The sequence below is a fragment of the Rhinichthys klamathensis genome, unplaced genomic scaffold (assembly GCF_029890125.1).
Source record: "Rhinichthys klamathensis goyatoka isolate OS25496 unplaced genomic scaffold, OSU_Roscu_1.1 h1tg000064l_1, whole genome shotgun sequence".
Lineage (NCBI taxonomy): Eukaryota > Metazoa > Chordata > Actinopteri > Cypriniformes > Leuciscidae > Rhinichthys > Rhinichthys klamathensis.
In genome coordinates this window covers 1,089,709-1,111,553 of record NW_026606607.1, presented here as the reverse complement: position 1 = coordinate 1,111,553, position 21,845 = coordinate 1,089,709, and the positions used below count along the sequence as shown (strand labels likewise).

The following is a 21,845-nucleotide window of genomic DNA, read 5'->3' as shown; positions in this document are numbered from 1 at the left end:
TTTTTCATTTTTCAGGTCCAAAGTTTGCATTTAAATGTGGTAGTGAATCCACTAAATTATAATGCTCTGTGTGAGTCACTGATGAAATTGCCATGATTGACAGTAATAGCCATAGCAACATTTTGTCATCTTGTGGCTATAAACAAGAGACATGGATGCAGCAGTTTAACCCATTTATTGTTCACTTTTTGTTAGAGAGTTAGAGAGTCGGACTTGTAACCCGAAGGTCGCAGGTTCGAGTCTCAGTACTGGCAGGAAATGTAGGTGGGGGGAGTGAATAAACATAAATCTCTTCCACTCTGATTACCCACAACTGAGGTGCACCTAACCCCCAATCGCTCCCTGGGCGGTGCAGCAAACATGGCTGTTCATGGTGTGTGTGTTCACTACTCACTGCTGTGTGTGTGCGCACTTGGATGGGTGAAATGTAGAGCACAAATTCCGAGTATGAGACACCATAATTGGCTACACACATCACATCATCATCACATTACTTTTTTTTTTTACCAAAGTAATACTAGTGACGAAAGATGTATGGTGTTTGGCAATTTAGCTACTTTTAAAAAGCTTTCAGACTACAATTGAAAAATGTATATATCATATATAAAATGAAACCCGCCAAAGTGGTTAGTAGGAGTGACTGCGTTAAGGCCCTTGCACAATGAGTCCGAAATTTTCGTATGCGTTTTTTCGTATTCGTTATTCGGGGGCTCTGAATTGTCAAAACACCATTCAAACTGCTTGCTACGGGTGTGAAAAGCGCCGAAAATCGAACCCGATCCGATTTTTTTTATGACGCACGAAAGTTTCGGAGGCAGTGTGCAAGCGTGATTGACATAACATGAGGTCGTATTTATTTTTTAACCTGCGAAAATTTCGGATGCGAATTTCGGACTCAGTGTGCAAGGGCCTTTACACGCCACTGCTAAAATCCAACCGTATTTGGTGGGTGTTAATGTCAAGCCCTGATAATCACAATTAAAATATCAAGTGAAATAATTGACAGTTTTTTTGTCATAATTGTGCAGCTCTAACTGCACCCCTTCATGAAGTGCAATGGGTATAGGAAGTAGTCAATTCAAGGAACTAATTTTAAAATATGTTAAGTTGATTCTCCTAAACAGACACAGTGACAAAAAGAGTGTCATGATGACTGCAACATGGCTCTGGTTTGTAAAACTAGCAAGTGCTTTTCTTCTGGAAATGCAAATCTATTTGTTATATAAAAAACATGATCGCAGTTTCTGCTATATATTCCATTAAACGTGAAGTGAATTTGACATCTACTGTAAAAAGTAGGCAGCACACACTGAACAGACTTTTTATACACTTTACAGTTTACTTTAAAACCAAATAAATAATGTATCTGCTCAAAAGCTGTCTAAAAGGGCTTCTCAAAGAGCTTGTATGTGTAGTGTGCTGTGTGTAGAGTTTTTTTGTTTTTGCTCACCTCTTGATCGTGTCTGTTGTAGGGAACTAGATTTTGTAACCATAGTGACGAGCAGCCGAGCACTTGCTGCAGGCCACACTGAGCCTCCATTGGCTGTTACACGCGTGTTGACATGTTGGTTGCGGGTGGGGGAAGGGTGGAGACTCACATACTGACCCACACTGTCATGAAGATCTCTAGCCCATATATCAGCAGCACTCATCCTGCGAGTAAAATAGTTTTCGTAGCACCCATAACCCAGTGCCAGGCAACCTCTGACTTTTTGAAATAGAAGTGTTTGTGTGAAAATTATGTAATTGAAAAAGGAAACGCTGCTCAAACTCACTGCCAAATGCTGCACGTTCACATAAAAAAACATGCAAATAAAGACTTGCCATGGTTTTCGTTTCTGCCCTGCACCATGATGTAAAAACAGTTCAGTGGTTTGTTTATGGTGGATATAATGGTTAAGATCATAGTAACCATAAGACAATAAATACTGTATTGAATGCTTTGTGTGTGTGTTTGTAGAACACTGTGGCCCTGCTGTTGTGGAATATTCACAATATTATTTTTATTGCAGGTTTCGTAGTCAAGGTTGTGCACAGGCCGATGATGAGGACAGCATGGACGCCTCTGATGTCACACCAACTCCAGACATTGACATCACACCAGAGATGGGTGAGGTTTTTTTTAAAGAAAGTTTTTTTTTTTTTTTTTTTTTTAGTATTATTATTTTAACTAAATCAATTGTTTAAGTTCACAAGCCATACAAATTAATTGACCATGCTACATTTTTCCTGATGAGAGAGTGACAGCCCTGTTAACTTGTCTGAACCCCTTGCATTATTCCTGGGTCATCTTTACTATTGAGCCCTGAATGAGATAAAATGACTTTGAAAAATAATACAAAGAAAACATAGGCAACACATTGTCCTATTGTCTTCCCTGCATGACCATTGTTGTCCAGTTTGCAAACAAATGACTCGTTCGAAAAGACTTACAAATCGGTCTTGAAATCATGAGTTATCAGCTTTTGTGAGACTTAAGTCATATAGTATACAATATATTACTGCTGTCAAAAGTACCGACTTCGGTACCAAGTCGGTACTGAAATTGTAAAAATGTGACTATACCAGCAGTTCCCTCTAGCATTTTGAGCGCTGTTGAACGGAGTCTTAAACACCTCCGATTGGCCGTTGTGTTGACACGCTCAACATATATGTCTCTAATTGGCCATTGTGTTGACGTGCATATGTCTGTGATTGGCTAATCTGTGATCAACGCTTCAAAAACATGTTGTCTTTGACGCTCTTCATCGAGCACTTACACAGATACACACGGGAGCGTTTGAAAGCAGTGTCTATCAGCTGATATATTAGGGATCTGCTGATAGACGCCTGCTTTTAAACGCTCCCGTGTGCATCTATGTAATAAGCGCTCGGTGAAGAGCATCAAAGATGTCATTGTTGATCAACTTAGCCAATCACTGATATGTTGAGCGCGTCAACACAATGGCCAATCACAGACATATGTAGCCTAGAAATCTAGACGCACCCTAGCGGCAGCAAATAGTATTTTGCAGCAAAGTGTGGTCTAGCAACTCTCCGTTGGCATTCGAGCTGGAAAAACCAAACTCTGGTCAGGCCAATCACATCGTGTATAGAGTTGTTGGCCGGGCTTAACATAAAGACGGCAGAGTTGTGACGGTTCCCCCGCGTGATTTTCATAGGTGATTTGAATTCCCTGCTACTTGAAAACAAAGAAGATGCTGCTGGCGAACAGCGGTCTTTCGAATCGGCTTTGGCCGCGACTCTGGATGACTTGGAGTTAAGAGAACGTCACTTAAGTCATTCTTAAAAAAGGAAGATGTGTTCGGACTCGGAGTTTTGACGACCGGATACGGCAAAAGTTTAAATATCAACTAGCTCCGCTGGTGGAAAAACGCACAGGACTCACTCAGCCACAGCCGTTCGTTGCTCTGGTTGGTTGTAGCGCTGTCCTATTGCATGCAGAGGGAATTTGAAAGACAACCGTTTATCCCGCCCCTCGGATTGAGGTATGCCAATTGGGAGTTCCCAGACCTAACATCTTGATGTAGGTCTGGCTTGCCAGGCTAAGACATTTGTTGAGCGTGTCAACACAATGGCCAATCAGAGATGTTTAAGAATCTGTTCAACAGCGCTCAAAATGCTAGAGGGAAATGCTGGTATCGTCACATTTTAAATTTTCACTACCGACGTCGGTACCTTTTGAAAACTCTACAATATAGTGTATACTGTGGTTTAGTAAGTGTGCACTGTACTTCATAAACAATGTTTTGTGTAAATTTACATTTGTGTGTTTTGGTGTAAGGTGGATTGTGTATAACTTTTGTAGATGTTCTGTCACTAATTCCCATGTGATTTAATCTCTTTTGCAGCCCTAATAATAATTAGGCACATCCCATCCCCCTCCTGCCTTTTTGCACTTTTCAGTTATATTCTGAGGTGTTAGTCAGTGATATAGCAGATGATTTACACATTTACAAAAAGCTCTTAACATCTTCGTTTCATTTAGTACGCTGGAACCTTTTATTCTTGGCACTTCAGTTGTCACTGGTGCAGTTTTTCACAAATGTGTTCTGGTAACCAGTAATGGCGTCTTATCTTCTGATCTTACCCACATCCTGGAAGACTACTGTAGACTGCTGTAGACTTTCATGCTGAGAGAGTTGTTATCCCACCCAGGGCTAAAGGCAGTATGGGACATGGTATCTCTTTTCTGGGTGTTAGTGTGTACATTTAGTAACTACAGTAGGTACTCAACCAGAATGCCTATTACCGCCGCGACTCGTGCCGCGGCAAATCCACCGCGGCAAAAATAAACTAGTCGCATTTCAAAGTCCTTCGCGAAATGACCGCCAGGTGGCGCAAAGGGGCATTTAGCAAAACAGCCGCAATTGCTGCATTTTGAAACGGGCTAATGTCAATTAACAGTAAGGATGAAATAGTTGAGACTGATTGAATATGTAAAAAATAAAATAAAAATAAACAAACGAAAGAGAATAGAACAAACCTTTAGAACAAAAAAAAAATAATAATAAAAATATAAATAGTTTAACCTATAGGCTAACAGATTCAGTTAAATTAAACGAAAGCAAAACGTAAAGTAAAAGTAGGCTACATTTAAACAGAATATAACAAACTTTTAGAGCAGAACATTTTATGAATCAAAAGTTAAAATAGGCCTCTCTCGCAATTAGGTGCAATGACGCTAAACTATTGAGGAATGAGAGGATTGAAGAAGAGCGCTTCTCTCGTGTGCGCGCACTGACTGCTGAACTACCGAACTTCTGGGAAATTCTCAGTGAGAAAAGTTGTGGTCGAGTGGTAGAACTTAGGTTTCAATAATTTTGATGACACGGGTTCAAATCCTGTCCAAACACGGTAGCCTACTTATAAAGTACAATTCCATGCATTTTTCCATTTTACACAAAGGAACAAATATTATCCACAAGATTGACTGAATTTATATCAATCTGTATAATAATTCCAATCGTAATTTCAAAAGCAGTTCTGTTAAAAAAACAGAAAAAAAAATAACTTCATGGGGTTCCATAGGCTACGTTTTTAAAAACATTGTGTAACAAGGTGCGATATGCTGGTGGGGGATTTCCCCCCAGTAATCAATGCTTTGCCTAATTCACCAATAGACCATATCAAATATATATATTATATATATATAAAATATGCAACACGCACGTTTAAACAACAAACAATAAAATCTGAACCGGCGCTTCTGCTCCTGTATTGAGAGATAACATGCAGCGCGTTTCAGTTACGATCCTGGTTCCAGTGGCCTTAATACGTTCATGGCTTTTCAAAATGTCACAAAGCGTTTTGAGATGTTTTTGAATGAAATATTGAAGTTTATAATTAAGTGTTTTGGCACATCACGCTGAGTGGCGCTACGCATTATTCTAAAGTCTGGCATGTTGAAATAGAGTTCAACAAACACGGCGGCGCTTTCCCTTGAATTTATTTTTTCTCATAACAACTAAAAGAACTTTCTAGGATAGAAGCTATCCTACTCTGTAATTTTTGGTCATACAGATAAGATATCGTCTTTTAAAACAGTAAAAGGTGTTTTATGCTAACGATAAAACGTTTTCTCGCTCATGTGAGCGAACACACTGGAGAAACAAACGTTTGGGCATTTCACAGTGAGTAAATTCATGGCCGAGTGGAAGAACTTACGATTCAATCATTTAGATGACACGGGTTCAAATCCCGCACAAACAAGGACTTTTGTCAATTTTATATTACCCTATTAATGCATTTTATATCCTATTATTAATGCAGAGAGATTTGTCAAGTTCTAAAACTCTGTTATGCACCATATAGGCCTAGTTTTTGCTTATATTATAAAAGAAAATTGCCATGCATTTCCATTTTACACTGGAACAAATAGTATCCAACAGAATGACTTAACATCTAATACCAATCGTAATTTCAAAAGCAGTTCTGTAAAAAAAAAAAATAATAATAATAAAAAAAAAATATATATATATATAGCCTAGGCCTATATAGCCTATTTTTTGGATTCCCTACATTGCGTTTTTAAAAACATGGTTTTAAGCAAGGTGTGATTTGCCAGGGGGGACGGGGATTTCCTTCTGGTCTAAACATCCCTGCTTCTGCTGAATTATTTTAACCCCCCACCCCCTTCCTCCGCAGTAATCAGTGCTAATAGGCTTAGGCTACTTCACCAATAGACCATATAAAATATATAAAATAAAGATATGCAACAGGCACGTTTAAACGACAAACAATAAAATCAAAACCAGCGTTTCAGTTACAGTAGCCTACGTTCGTGGTTCCAGTGGCCTTAATGTAGGCCCACGGCTTTTCAAAATGTCACAAAGCGTTTTGAGATTATTTTGAATGAAATATTGAAGTTTATAGTTTTGGCACATCACGTCGAGTGTCGCTATTGTTTTAAAGTCGGGTTTTATTCTGGCATGTTGAATTAGTGTTCGACAAACGCGGCGGCGCGTTCACTTGGATTTATTTTTCTCATAACAGCTAAAATAACTTAATAGGCTTCTAGTAAACTTTTATTCATATTAGGCTAACAACATTTTAGCAGTCGTCTCTGTCTCCGGGAACTGCTCGTCACAAAACTGAACCGAAAGCCACTTGCCTCAGCTCATGTCTAAAGCCTTTAAATGTCTAAATATTTAATAAATGTTATCTGATTATGTAGCCTAATCCATCTGAAACTGAGAGGTACAGAGGATCTACTTAAACATGTTTAACTATGTGAGCGCTTAAAAATGAGGAAAGGACAAGGCAAGGGGAAAATCTCGCTCTATTAAATAGGCTAAATCGCCCTGAATTAAAATGTAAAAACAAATCAAATAATTTATTTGTCGAAATGTTGCGCTATTGTTTCATTTAAGTTCATAATTATTCTATAAATGTTATTTAGTTTAACAGCAGCACAACGAAGCACTGTGGTTCGAGATTTATTTGAATAAAAAAGAAAAACGTATTGAAATTGAATGAATTATTGAAATTAAATATTTAGTAATAAAGTTTCATGACAGAAATATCACTACATGTAGCTCACATTATTTAATTCCTTCATTATCAACACTTTAATAGCCTAATGCTAATGTCTAATAGCGGTTTAAGTGTGAATTGCGACTTCTTGTTTTAAGTCAGTCTCAGATTCAGAGAGCCTGTGGGGGTTTGGAGGGACAGTGGCTTTATCGTGCGTGCACAATAGGTGTTAATGTTCGTCTTTCATATGGAGATGTCGGATAGCCAGCCCAATGAGCAGGCAAAGGCTAAATTCTTTTAAGGATAAATCTCTCGATGTGTCCAAATGTAGGCCCTATATCTTATTTAATTATAAATATAGTGTATTTTTTGTATTTAAAGTTTTTCACACAAAATTTAAATTAAAGTGTTCAATCCAGTTGTTTCAACTGTTTTTATAGAGTTTTAGAATGTTTGAAGCAGTGTGTATGATTGTCAACAATCTGGCATTATCTAAACATTAACTGTTGACGAAACGAAGCAGATAAAGAGCTCTTTAATTCAACCTCGTTTTATTGTAAGTGAATTCAACAAGGCATGCTGTGTCTTTGAAGCAACAAAGGCAAAATCATTTGTTACAGGTTTTTTTTTTTTTTTGGAGGGAGACAAAATAAACTTTGCTAAAAAGAGATCCAGCGCAAGAGAGAGGCAAAGAAAAACGCATGTTCTTAATTTATGTCGTTTTGTTCGTTTTGTACTGTTTTAATTGTTTAATTAAGCTGCAATTTATTTGGCAATACAAATTTAAAATGTTGCAAGAATAAGATTCTGTGTTTCTTATTTTGCATCGCAAAGGAAATAAACTCTAAACTCAATGCAACCAGCTGTTTTAAACAAATAAACTGTCCCACTTTATTTAAACCTTAAAAATGTGCAATGGGGTTTCAAACTTAATTAATTTTAGTGTTCTTTTACATTTTCATTTGTTTTTATATTGAAAGCAATACTATTTAGTTAGTCTGTTATTTTGTGTAGCCAAGTCAACAAAATCAGTCTTTTCTGATTTGTTCAATTTATGGATCTGTTTTGAAAAATTTCTTCCGTTGCTATGGCCGGGTATCACTGTCTATCACCTCAATTTCGTGAATGATTCACAAAACAATAATTTAGCAGATTAAAGACAAGCTTCATTATTTTCATTTTCTGACGCGATCAGCTAATCTTCCCTCATCAGTTTTGTCGTGCAGCGGCTCTACTGGAATGTAGCAAATTTATGTTGTAATGTGCCATTGATAATTTAAACAAAACTCTTGACTTTACATAAGTAAACAGTTAATGAACTCGCTAATAAACAGTTACCTATTGAAGCATCAAGAACGGTAAAACATAAACGAATTCGGCCAACAGCAAATTGGCTCCATTGAGATTCGATCTCAGATCGTTTGAAGCGTAGTGCGGCTCATGTTGTTGCGTTAACCGCTGAGCTATCGTCTGAACGCTGTTAAATATAGTCTTATGCTCTTCCAAACCCTCATTGATAGCCTAATATGTTTCGGTTGCGATGTTTTATGTTGAAATGTTTTCACTTTATTCAATTTAATTTCAGTAGGCCTATTGTGATTATGAATTCGTTTAACTACAAGTTTCACTTGAAATCATCTGTTACCAGCTTTCAATGGCTCTGAATGAGCAGCGGCACTGCGGCAGATTACGCAATAGAGAGAATAAACTGACACTTTTCAAAGTCTGTAATTGTAGCGCCTCTTAGCGGTAAAAGGCAACAAATACACACCAGAATTTTACCGCCGCGGGAGCGGCGGCGGTAAAAGTATTATTCTGGTTGAGTACCCACTGTACTTAGTCTTGCAAGCTGGACTTTTAACTATTGGCATAAAGTCTGGTCCGCTGACTGACATGTAAATTACCCAATCACAGGTCCAATATTTTTTTATTTTTTTTTACATTTTATAGTCACAGATGTGTCACATAACTTTATTTTTGGTCCACATGATAAATATATTTCTAAAATTAGTTACAATGTGTAGAGTTGTCATCAAGTTTCCTACTTTTTTTTAAAACATTTTTTAAATTTATTTGATTGGTTTATGGGCTTTAGATTGGTTAGATTATGTGCAATGTGCTTTAGGCAGTCTGTGAATGAATCATGTTTGCGTTTTCTGAGGCTGCTGTTTTTGTAGTATCTATCATCTTGATTGTTTCTTGATTTTGTTCACTTCAATAATTTGTGACATCACATTAGTGTTTCCTGGTCTTCCTGCTCTAATATGAGGGTGGTCTTAACCTTTATCAACCTCAAAGGACTCTATCATGATCATGCCAGCTTTTTTTTCTACGAAACCTTCTTGAGAACATTAATTTCCTGCTAGTCATTACACTGCAAGTGTCTCTGCTCTGGGCAGTTGGATTATCTGAGGGAGATTGGGTGAACATGGTTGAATAGAAATATATTTGCAGGCTTGTTTTGATTCAACTGAAGAGATGTTGTTTTTTGTCAGAGATGTTGTTTTTTGTCTAGACAGTATGAAGCAGCACTAAAATAAAGATGCTGCTTACGCTTCAGTGACACAGCGGCTGCAAGATATTTTTTTTCTCCATTTATCAGCACTAAAAGTTCCTTAATGATGACAGAAAATAACTTCTGGGTCACTGAGTCACAAAAACCCCAAAACAGTCCAAAGGGGATAAAACAGAGTTGGAATAACCCTCAGTCTCTCATGCCAAAGTGTTCTTCACATTCTTCTTACTAAATGTATTTACATTTTTTTTCTAATTCAAAGCCTTTTAAAAGCCTTCCGAAGCCTTTCTAATTCCAAAGCCTGAAGTTTTCTAAAGTAATCTTCCAGGTAATATTAGTGGAGTAATATTATACCGGGCTTCTTTCAGCATTTCCTGGAGTTCTTCTTTAGATATAGGCTGTCTTTCATTTATTTCTCTGTTGATCCCATACTGCTTCTATAATATTCAGGTCTGGACTCTGTGGAGGCTGTCAGTAAGGGCTTTCACACCAGGTAGTTCTAGGAACTTAGTTCTAGGAAAAAGCCACCAGGGTGGTTCCCCGAGAACTAATGGTTCCCCATGGAACGTTTTCCTGGTTGCACACACACCGCCAGTAGGAACTCTGAAGTGACGTAACCCGCACTTGTTGTTGTGACTTTTATTTTGACGGCGTTGAGAATGTCAGAGCCTGAGCACACAGTTCTCGCATTCTCCGTGTTCATTAGTTTACGATCTGTCTAACAGTCCTGTCTAATACGTTATTAGATAGAACTGTTATACATAAAAAAGTAGACTAATGACAAGGTATTAGTGTATGCCGTTTGGTTGATGTCCAGTGTTGCTAGCTGAGCAGAAATACATAATAATTGGATTTTCTTATTTTGGTTTTTTGAGGCCTATCTATCACTGTTTTCCATGTTCGTAGAGTTAGTTTCTGGAGTAAATATCACTACAGAGTGATATGGCCAGCAGCCATATCACCCTGTAGCCATATCACCCAGTAGCCCAAGACTGGTTGCCCACTGAAGCTAAGCAGGGCTGAGCCTGGTTAGTACCTGGATGGGAGACCTCCTAAGAAAACCAGGTTGCTGCTGGAAGAGGTGTTAGTGAGGCCAGCAGGGGGCGCTCATCCTGTGGTCTATGTGGGTCCTAACGCCCCAGTATAATGACGGGGACACTATACTGTCAAAGAGCACCGTCCTTCGGATGAAACGTTAAACCGAGGTCCTGACTCTCAGTGGTCACAAAAAATCCCAGGATGTCTTTCGAAAGAGTAGGGGTGTAACCCCGACATCCTGGCCAAATTTGCCCCAGTGGCCTCTGTCCATCATGGCCTCCTAATCATCCCCATATATATATATATACTGATTGGGTTCATCACTGGCTCCTCTCCACCAGTAAGCTGGTGTGTGGTGAGCGTTCTGGCGCACTATGGCTGCCGTCGCATCATCCAGGTGGATGCTGCACATTGGTGGTGGTTGAGGAGATTCCCCCTTCTATGTAAAGCGCTTTGAGTGCAGAGAAAAGCGCTATATAACTGTAATGAATGAATGAATTATTTATTATAAATATAGAGGCTATAATCTGTGTTTACATAGCTTTTTTTAAAATGGCAGGTGCCGGTGTTTCGCGTGCGTTCGGCCAATCAGCGTACACTAACGTCATGGATAGTTCCTATTGTGCTGGGTTAGACCCTTCTCTAAAGTAGGAGCAAAATTAGTTCCTCCAAAAGGAGTTTCTAGAACTAAAATCGTTCCTAGTTCCTGCGGTGCGAACATGCCAAAATCCGGGTTCTTCCGCCAATAGTTCTAGGAACTATTTAAAGGTTCCTCTGCGAAAAAGTGAAAGCCACTAGTGTTTTATCAGCTGTTTTTCTCTCCAAATATGATTTCACTGCATTAGCAGTGTTCGTGGGATTGTTATCATACTGAAAAAATAAAACCATTCCCAATCAGGTGCTTTCTAGAAGGAATGGGATGATGAATTAAAACATGTCTGTACTTTTCAGCATTCATGATCCCATCAATTCGGACAATATCGCCAACACTAGTGGCAGAAATACACCCCCAAACCAGGACAGACCCTCCACCATGTTTCACTAAAGTCCGCGTGCACTCATTCTTCCATCTCTCTCCAACTCTTCTTTTCACATATTGTCGACGATTGGAAAATTTCTCCCGATCTTTCCAATCTTTGTGAGTTTTAGCATATCTAAGCATATCTTAGCCCCCGTTTCTTGGCTGCTATCCTTCCAGAAAGACCATTCCTGATCAAGCTTCTTCGGACTATAGAAGGGTCAACTTGGAATCCCGGTGAAGCTGCCAGATACTGAGCCAGGTCCTTGTTGGACTTCTTCCGGTCTCTTAAAGAAGAAACACTGATAAACTTCACATCAGATTTTGAAAGTTTTCTTGGCCTTCCAGTTCTTTTTTTGTCCTTGACATCTCCTGATTCTTCAAAAGTTTTTATAACAGCTTGAATACCACATCTTGAGTATTCAGTTTGTTTGCTGATTTCCCTTTGAAAGTGGCCTTGCTGATGCAAAATTTTGATTAAATCTGTCAAATTCATGATCTTTGGCACATTGAATGGAATGTGATTGAAAGTTGCTCTTATTAGCAAGCTTCCAATGAATTAAACTCATACAACATGTAGAGGTCTACCGATTGATCGGAAAAATCAGTTATCGGCAAATCCAAGCTGGCAATCTTTCCGGGTTGCTTCAGTTGCTGGAGTGCCTGAGAAGGGTCTGCTGTCATTACACAGTTTTGTCCTCTAGAGGCGAAATAAAAACTATCACTGATGCATTGTGGTGTTTGTTTTGACATGTGAGAGCGTAACACTTCAGATACGGATTTAAAACGGACAATAAAATGGTATACAGTACATCACCGTACATGTTTTCATAACATTATAAAGTAATTAATTTGTTGATTAGACTCGGCATTAGTTGAGAATAGCAGTGTGTTTGCTGTCGAGCCTGAGGACGCTAACATTAGTAGTACCTCACGCGGTTAAAACAATGTGACAAAAACACACGCAGGCCCGACCCAAATGTTTAATGTATAACGCTATTTGCGTTAGTTTACTGTATACCCAGCTGGTTGCTTTTATGCATTTGTTATGCTGCAAAGTTGCTTATTTAAATCTAGTGACATGAGAAAGCAAATTGATACTGACAGAAACAGATCAACAAATCCGAACCGCATCCGATTTCAGTTTGTTTATCGTCACTGTAATACATATTTTGTTATTTTCATTAGATAACATCAAGTGTTCTAAAATAGAAGCAAATAAAGTGTGGGAGTATACATACAACAATATACATATATATCTAATTCCAATGCAATGGCCTTTGTGTAGATATTCAAAGATGGCCATCTGTAAGCATGACTGTTTGGATCTATATGAAATGGTAACACTTTACAATAAGAGTCCATCTTTAACATTAACTGAGGTTAATAAAAGTATTGTTCATTGTTAATTACAACATTTACTAAAACATTTTTGTTGTATCTCTTAGCATTAGTGAATGCACTATGAACTAACATGAATGATCGAGGTATAATCAACATTCAGACTTCTGAGGCAGCGTAACGGTTTAATGATCTACAGCAAAATGCAGCGAGCTTTGGTTATAACTAAGCAAATATTTAATTACTAGTAATTTCTCGCTAGAAATTACATCAAAAGTGGAAAACGTTGGTCAAAAAACGTACATTACACACAAACTGACCACCAACCCAACTTTCAGACACCATCTTTTATTTTTTTAGCTTAAGTGTCACAGAGTGGAAAGCCCAGGATTGTGGGATATCAAAGGCAGCGATGGATATATCTATGTGACGAAATGATGTCACACCAGTCCGTTCTTCTTTTTACACTAAAATGTTTTTTTTTTTTACAAATACAGCTGTGTATTTGTATTTTGTGTATTTGCACAGTAAATGTCTCACAAACTTCTGTCATGAGCTACATCTGTGTTTTAGGTTGTAAATGGTGGGAAATAGACTCTATCATAAGAGTTACAGTTAGTCTTCATGTCACACTGATACGTTTTTATCATCTTCAGTATCAAACTGTGGTGCACACCTTTTTTTCTTCTTCTGTTCTTATGTCTACTGACATGAATGCTCTTTTGAACAATGGAAAAACAATGTTCTGCCTTTTCAAACATCCTTTTTTACAAGTGCTGTGTGGGCAAGTCTGCCATGAGATGAGCCATTTTCCTCCCTTTAAAGGGTAATCTAAAGGTCATGGCTCCCATTGTAGTGGCTTTTTGTGATGCATCGTATTTGTGAATTTGTTTTGTTTTGGTTTTTTGCCACTGTTTTCCAGAGGAACAAAGTGTCAATATCCTTGGGGGAGTTTGAGGCAGTAAGGTTTGGTTGTTTTTGACAGAAATTAATACTTTAAGTCAGCAAGTATTAATCAAATTGATCAAAATTAACGGCAGACATTTCTAGACATTTCTAATGTTACGAAAGTTTTTTTGTTTAAAAGCAGTTCTTTTGAACTTTTGTGTTCAGAATCATAAAAATACGAAGCGACACAACTGTTTTCAACATTGATCATTGATTATAAATGTTTCTTGGGCAGCAAAATCAGCATATTATAATGATTTCTGAAGGATCATTTGACACAAAAGAGTGGAGTATTGGTCTTTTGAAAAAAATCTATTAAAATTCCATTTCAAAATGTTACAATAGAAAACAATTATTTAAATTGTAATCATATTTTGCAATTACTGCTTTGTAGCCTTGACGAGCATAAGAGACCTCTTTCAAAACCTTAAATATATATAATCTTGAATCTTATAATCTTGATTGTGATATTATCCATGGAAGGTAATATTCATGCCACAGTGCTGAATTTTGTAGATGTCTTTTAAAAGCTCTCAACTAAATTATTGGAATAGTTCACCATAAAACAGAATATCTTGTCATTTACTCATTCTCATTGAAAATCCATGTAACTTTCTTCTGAGGAAAAATATCTATGAAGGCTGTACTGGTCTCTTTTTCCATAAAATTACATTAGGGTTTGAAGCTTTCAAACTTTTACATTACTTTAAAACTTTAAAAAAGTATTAAGAAATAGCACTACTATGATTATTTTGTTTTGTACAGTTAGCCTATATGTTGGGTAATAAAATCTAAAATCCAATGCATCCTCAAGCAAACCCAGTTGAGAACTTCTGTTTTTACACATTTCCTCATCTTCCTCATGGGTCATTGTAACTGCCATCTGGCGGCTCTTCTTCTTGTACTGCTTTAATGTAGCATCCGCAGATGACATGTTTACAAATATGAATGTCACTTTGCTGCAAGACAACATTCTTCACTCATACGACCGTTTCCATTAATCCAGTGGGCGTATGAAATCTTTCCAGGCAAACAAGCTTGTGTTTCTGGTTATGTAGGAACACTTGATCGATAATTATTGTTTGTATAGTTTTAAATGAGTCATTTAATAGTTGTAAATGAGTCATGGTGTGTTTGTACAATCTGTAATTTATTAAATCAGGTCTTATGTCTTAGATTGTAGCTCTTTTCTATCCGTCAGTACTAGGGATGGGCATTCGATTAAATTTTCTTAGTCGATCGTCGGGAGAATTAACGATCGACTATCGATTAATCATTAATATTTTTATATTCATTATTTATTTAACTTTTTACAAAATTAAAAATGCAATGAAAATACAAAAATACAGCGTGCTTTTCCTCGATGAGATCTTTATTACAAGATGATCAACTTGTAGCAGTTAAACTGGACGTTCGGTTAGGCTAAACATGAAGATACAGTAGCCTATGCGCTGCGGTGCTCTAAAGCAACGGAACCTGCAGCTGCGAGTTGGCGTTCTTAAACAGAGACCCTCGTTTGTTCCAAAAATAATTTTAAAAATCATGTTAAACAATAACTTAACCAAAAACATCATAATAGTTAGATCTGACAGGTTTTGTCAAAATGTAACTCAAAATTATCCAAGGCACGGAGTCGAGAAAGAGGGTGAGAGAGATTTGCCTACAATCAAGGCTAGCTTGATTAGACTACTAAACAAACAACCAGTAACTCACTTCTGCCCTTGTCTACTGATTTTTTGTTGAGAAAGATAAGCATGTTGATGACATGATCTGGGGTCAGACGCGACCGCAACCTGGTGACCGTCAAGCCTTGACTCTGCAGCGCGAGTCTCCGCAGACTGCGCGCGCGCCTCCCCAAACGGACGAGGCGTTTATACTCGACGCGCTCGCCTGTGAAACAAACACCGAATACCGCAAAGACGTCATTTTTGCCGCGTGCACCTTCGTGCTCGTGTGGACGCGTCGAGTGTAAACAAGGCTTCAGTCCAGCCGCCGAAAACACCCGCTCTGAGTGGACTGACGTTGCCGGGATGCACAGTAACTCCGCGCTAACGTGGATATTCCGTTCACTTTCCACTCACACTACGCAACGCAACCAGCATTAGTTTAATCGATAACAAATTAACGTGATCGACGAAATTCTTAATGATCAATCATCGATCGTCGATTAATCATGCCCATCCCTAGTCAGTACTGGGGTTCATTTTAAACTTCTTATCAAGGTGAGCCTGGGGAGTGTTTTTCCCCCAAAATTTTATGAACATACAAATATGTTTGCAATTTTTGTTACCAACACGAATAAACATCTGGTTATGTGTTAATTCCTGAGCTTGGAGTTTGTGGTCCGCTCATATGACCTTGGGTACACTAGCAAAAGAAATTGTTTTAGAAACCAAAAGACTTTTGATTAATTTTAAGAAAACTTATTTATTTATTTGTCTATTTTGATTTCATGTTGACTACCTTTTGTTGTTCAAGAAAAAAGTTGTGAAAAGAGTAAATATATTAAAATCGTTCCTGTCCTGTTTGAAATCATAGATATGCTTGAGCCAGATACGGATGATGATTATTTCCCTGAGCCACTGGATCTCAGCCCCAGAGATGAGAGGCCTCTGTCCCCGCTCTTCCAGCGCTCCGTGTCAGAAGACTCTGCTGGCTCGTCTGCCTCCACCACTAGAAAAGCCAAAACTAGGTTAGTACACACACACACACACTCGACTGACTCAAAGCTGCGTGCATGTGTGCGTTTAAAGGTTGAGCGGCAAGCTTTTATTAAGCTTTAATGTTGCCCTGAAGAGGGTGAGAGAGTTCACTCAAACACAGTGTACTGATGAACAATATTTGGACAGAAGAAAGTGTACAAGGGAGTTCAAGGGGGTCAATAGGGTCTTACAAAACGAGTAGCAAGTTGCGTGTGTGTTTGATGAATTGTATGTGACGAAGAGAAAGATGTGATGTCCAAATTGTGAAGGAATCACTTACTGAGGCAGTTCTTTTAGAAGAATCAGTTAAAATGATTGGTTAATCAGTTTGAATAGTACACATGAGTTGTCATGGTGTGAATAATAGACTGAATCGGTCACTTACTCACTGGATGACTAAAGCCCAAAGTATACTTCGGTTTTTAGGCATATGCGAAGGTCCGCAAATGTAGGGGTGGGCGAAATACATTACGACATATACGACTGTGTTTAGAAGGATACTTGCAAAGACAGACATTTTGACACAGCTTTCAAGTCCAATAAGGCAGCAAAAACAACTCACACGCTGTATGAGCAGTGGCTTCATGTGCGCGTGTCTCACAGGGCTCAGAAACAGTCTCTCAGACAGACGCATATACTGAAACGAGTCCTCTTTCACTTGTTTTTAAACCACAAGCCTTAAAAACACATTCCAACAATAAGCCTTTGTGATGGTACATAGGGTTGTGGTGGTTATTATATAACCGTGAGACCGACGGTTATAGTATTCAGAATACAAATTATGAGTAACAGTAGTCTCCACAGAACATAAAATATTAATTTTATTTTGTTTCGTGTTCGCATTTATGAGGCAAAAAACAATGTTACGGATGCGACCGGTCTGAAAGTGCCACTAAAAGACGTGACATTTAATCACGTCTCACAGAGTAAAATGTTCACAGAGACATCAAACAGAAAGCACAAAACCTTTCTTTAAAGTGAATTTTGTTTTGTATTAATTGTATCTTAATTTTAATCAATGTATTATCAACCAATTGCCTGGATTTAATAAATAAGAAGTAATTATAGCAGACGATAGATAATCACGAAACGGAGGCGCCGGCGCGTGAACTGGAGCTCGTCTCATAATTTAACCGAAACTCAGCGTATAAGGTAGCCTACTTGCCTCACAGACATGTCTACTTTTAAACAGAACAATTCAAACCGAAAGAAAACAGACTACAGACTGCTCTCTGCTTATGTCTCTTTGGCGCGTTGACTACTGCGAAGATCGCGAGTCAGCATCGTCAACTTCATCTTTGCAGCCGACACTGACAAAGAAAGGCCTGTTTTTTTAAGGATTTGTTTACTCTGTGTGATCATTTAATGGAAAGCACATTCACTGCTAGTTGTCTTGTTGTTAATTTAAAATAAACGTAGAGCAAGTAGCTAATCAGTGTCTGCTCCTTTATTCAAACTAAGTTGTCCTATAACAGACGAACGTCGCAAATCTTTACTGGTTGACAAATTTCTACCGGTTAATTGTGTCTGCCGGTATATCGCCCAACCCCACCAGAATGGTACGTGTGCCGACCGATTTTTGTACGTGCAAGGTTGCACATGCACATTAAATTTGATTTGCACAAATCAGTTGTTCCACAAGGTAGCAATACTGACCTGTGCTGTTGTTTCACAGCAGATAACAAAACTAAAGAGTATCAACTACAAAATAGTTGTTAGGTGGGGAAATGAGATAGCCGCACCTTTTTTTCAAGGTAAAAGAGTAAAAAGTCATTTTTATCGGTCAGAACTTCTGGAGAAAAATAACGTGGACAAAGAAACTTTTTAGAGCGCATTTTGACCGCCTGCGTCACGCACGATATCAAATGAAGTATACTTTGAAAGGTTACGTGTTCGAATGTACACATACACTAATGTACGCGTAAAAAAAAAGAAAGAAAACTTTGGGCTTTAGTTCTCTGTTGTGTCAGACATCATAACCTACAGTTCAGTCAGCAAATGTTACTTTTTTTTTTACAAAAACATACGCACAACAATGCTAAAAATACCAGTTTCAGGATTTTGCAAACACTGGTACGCATGGCTGCAGCTAGTGTGCTTTTTTGGCACACTCTGAGTGAAAGCGAGGGAGTGTGGGGGGAGGGGACTGCTGAAGCCCTGCTGCTGTCATTAGTAAAGGGAGGGGGTGAGAGAGTGCTCTCTTTTAGTTTCCCAATTAGCACAGATTGTGCACTTGCTAATGTACAGCACCATTTGCAGTGTGTGAGAGGAGGGGAGACCCCCTTCAGTACTGCATGCGCATCACATCTTCTACTGACAGCAACTCTCATGGGCTGCACAGCTGACAGAGAAAGTAAATGAACTCTAATGAGAATGCGCTGACAATTATGACATTTCACTAAGATTTCACAACAATCACAAATGTTTATGAGCAAAATGTTGTTGGCAAATACAAGTAAACACACACACCCAAGAGCCAAATGACAGGAAACGCGACAAATAAATCATGACTGTTTAGACTGGTGACTGTTTGACTACAGAAAAGGTCAAGTTAAATTTCAGGACAGTTTGGATGCAAGTCGTTTTTTAGGGTGACTGACTTCTGTACAAGAACATGCATGGCTCCACTTTGTAACAGTTTTTCCATCCAGACAAGCCATTCGTTTACTAGAGAATGAGGCAGTTATGTTATTTTGTGTTGCTTAGGCATAAAAAAAAAAAAGTTTGGTTCCGGTTTGTTGGCAGTTGAGGTCATGGGTCGGTAGGGATTTTTTTTTTTTTTTTTTTTTTTTTTTTTTTTTTTTAGTGGCAGCAGCAAGGGATAGGTAGGAAATTATTCAGGGCTCGACCTTAAGCCTTTTCATGTGCTTGCCCTCCGAACAAGTAAATCTGTCATTCACTTGTCAGAGTAAAAAAGTTGCTTGTCCGGATTTTTTTTATTTTTTTTTTAATTTATTTATTCTGAAGCAATGTTCTCATCAGTGTTCAATCAGCTTTGATATTTAAATTGGCATATTGTAATATCTGCACCTTTGAAGGGCATCCCCTCCCCCAATCTTATTAAATGCCCTATAGTGTCGTCTTATTCTAAATAATTGAATTGCTTGATCAAATTTAGGAATTTAAAATGAAAGATGAAGCATACTGTTACCCTAAGTAGGGCTGATCAAATTAAATAATTTACACTGAAAAATTACAATTGCATAAAATAATGTTATGAAATTGATTTAAATGTACAAATAAGAAACATCGGAAAGAAGTATACTAGGCTACTTATAAACATAACACTAAACTGCCAATAGGTGGCGGCAGGCGGCCGTATTAATGAGTGAGTCATTGATTCATTAATTCAAACGATTCGTTTAAACGGTTGATTCATTCAAGAATGAGACAGATGTTAATGAATGGGTCATTGAATCTTTGACTCAACCGATTCGGTCAAAATGCTGAATCATTCAGTAATGAAAACAGGTTGAGTGTTCCTGTGAGATGCGCCGTGGTTCTGCTGTGATTTTTGTTTGGAACTATTTTCGCTGCAGAAACAGAACAAAAACAGCCAATATTGCATCTAAAATGTAAGTGACTTAATTGTAACTGTTTATTGAACTGTTGTAGGAAATCAATGTCACATTTTCAATTGTGATATGGTATTCAGGAAAAATAATTGAGGCTGCTTAACACATATGTTAAAATATAGAAACTCCACATTTAGATTTGTTTATAGGCAGTATGTTGTTAACTGAGTGTGTGTATGTGTGCTGCGCTCATGTGTGTAGATTTCTCCTCGAGAGGCTGCGCGAGCGTCAACAGCGCACCTCACCGTCAGCAGGCTAATGCATTTATTATCCACAATCGATCGCAACTTACAATAAATGTAATAAAATCATTCTCTCGGTTTAGTGATTCCCTAGTTATTTGTTTGTTTGTTATTGATGTTCTAATCAGGCTACTTGTCCGTTCGGGCAAGTAAAATTCTCTTTTACTTGTCCTTCAAAAATCCATTTGTCGCGGACAAGCGGACAAGTTAGACGGGCTCTGGAGATACGAAGCGCGGCAGGTTAGAGTGTTTTGGATTGCATAAAGTAATAAAAGAAACGAACAAATACATGGCGAAAGAAGTGGTAGACAGCAGAAGAGGGTATTGGGATTTGGGATGATTTTTAATGAAACTTGGGAGGCGGATGGAGGTTACTCTGTAACTCATCATGTGGTGTGTGCGTGCCTATGAATGCATGCATTTGTATGTGTGCGTATATGAATAAAAGTGTCCTTAATGACAAAAAAAAAAAAAAAAAAAACTTGTAGCCTATATGTATTATAGTTCAGTTTGACGAACGATGTGTGAACGACCATGTAGCTGCCTCCTTTGTTTTGCTGGAGGACAACAGATGGCATCTTGCATCGCGTGCTGTACAAAAACGTAAATTATAGTTCGCCTCAAAGTTTTTTATTTGTGTATTTATTTAATTTTTATTATTTCTTCCCCAAGCTCATAAAATAAATTTGGGTCGCACATAAATTGACAGGGTCGGTCGGAAACCGGAACCAAACAAATTTTTTTTTTAAGCCTTAGTCTTGTTAGTAATTCACCAAACCTGAAAAATTTGGGCCAAAGACCAAACATAATTTAAAATACTGTTTAAATAAATGTACTACTAGGAAAATTCTGTGTAGATTTGTATGTAATATTGACTTAAAACAAACTATTGCATGTAGCAGCAGGGTTTCCTAAACGGGAAGCTCCAGGGTGTTCCCGAGTTGATGAAAAACGAATAATTAATTAGATAACAGAACACATTAAATAAATAGGGATGCACAGTTAGTTAAAATACATTTTAAATTGCTGTATGGCTTAGTATAATTTTCAAATCACAAATGGCTGCGATTTAGTCTGAAGAGTTGTGCGTTTCAGAGTGAAATGCAGCACAGTGTTCATTTACACGTGTGCAGTTCATGATGAAGTGTATCAGTGTCTCAGACGGATCAATTCTCAGTAAATGTACCAAGACTCTAGAAACACCGTATATCTTAATCTGGCAGCACATATTTATGTAAGTAGATCACAACCTTTGCAATTTGACTATCGTATCAAGCCACATCATGATATCATAAATGTATTATTTTATATATCTCATAGATATATATATGCATGCTCTTCCCTTAAAGGGGTCCTATTATGCCCTTTTACAAAGTCTTGATTTTGTTTTTGGGGTATACTAGAATGTTTTCATGTTCGATTTTTTTCAAAAAAACACATTCTTTTTCACATATTTTACATTATTGCAGCTCCACTCTCCCCAGTCTGGTT

The 21,845-nt window shown here is 38.0% G+C and overlaps 1 protein-coding gene and 1 pseudogene across 11 annotated transcripts in view; both read left to right on the top strand.

Annotated features, from left to right (window-relative positions):
• kmt2ca (lysine (K)-specific methyltransferase 2Ca) overlaps positions 1-21,845 on the top strand; it is a 164,091-nt gene that overhangs the window by 40,444 nt on the left and 101,802 nt on the right. For all 11 annotated transcript variants that reach the window (XM_056249816.1, XM_056249818.1, XM_056249819.1 and 8 more), the window contains 2 exons: positions 2,013-2,110; positions 16,374-16,527. In XM_056249816.1, the coding sequence (XP_056105791.1) occupies positions 2,013-2,110; positions 16,374-16,527 (252 nt within the window). The remainder of the gene's footprint in view (positions 1-2,012; positions 2,111-16,373; positions 16,528-21,845) is intronic.
• Positions 10,436-10,568, top strand: LOC130084470 (5S ribosomal RNA; annotated as a pseudogene).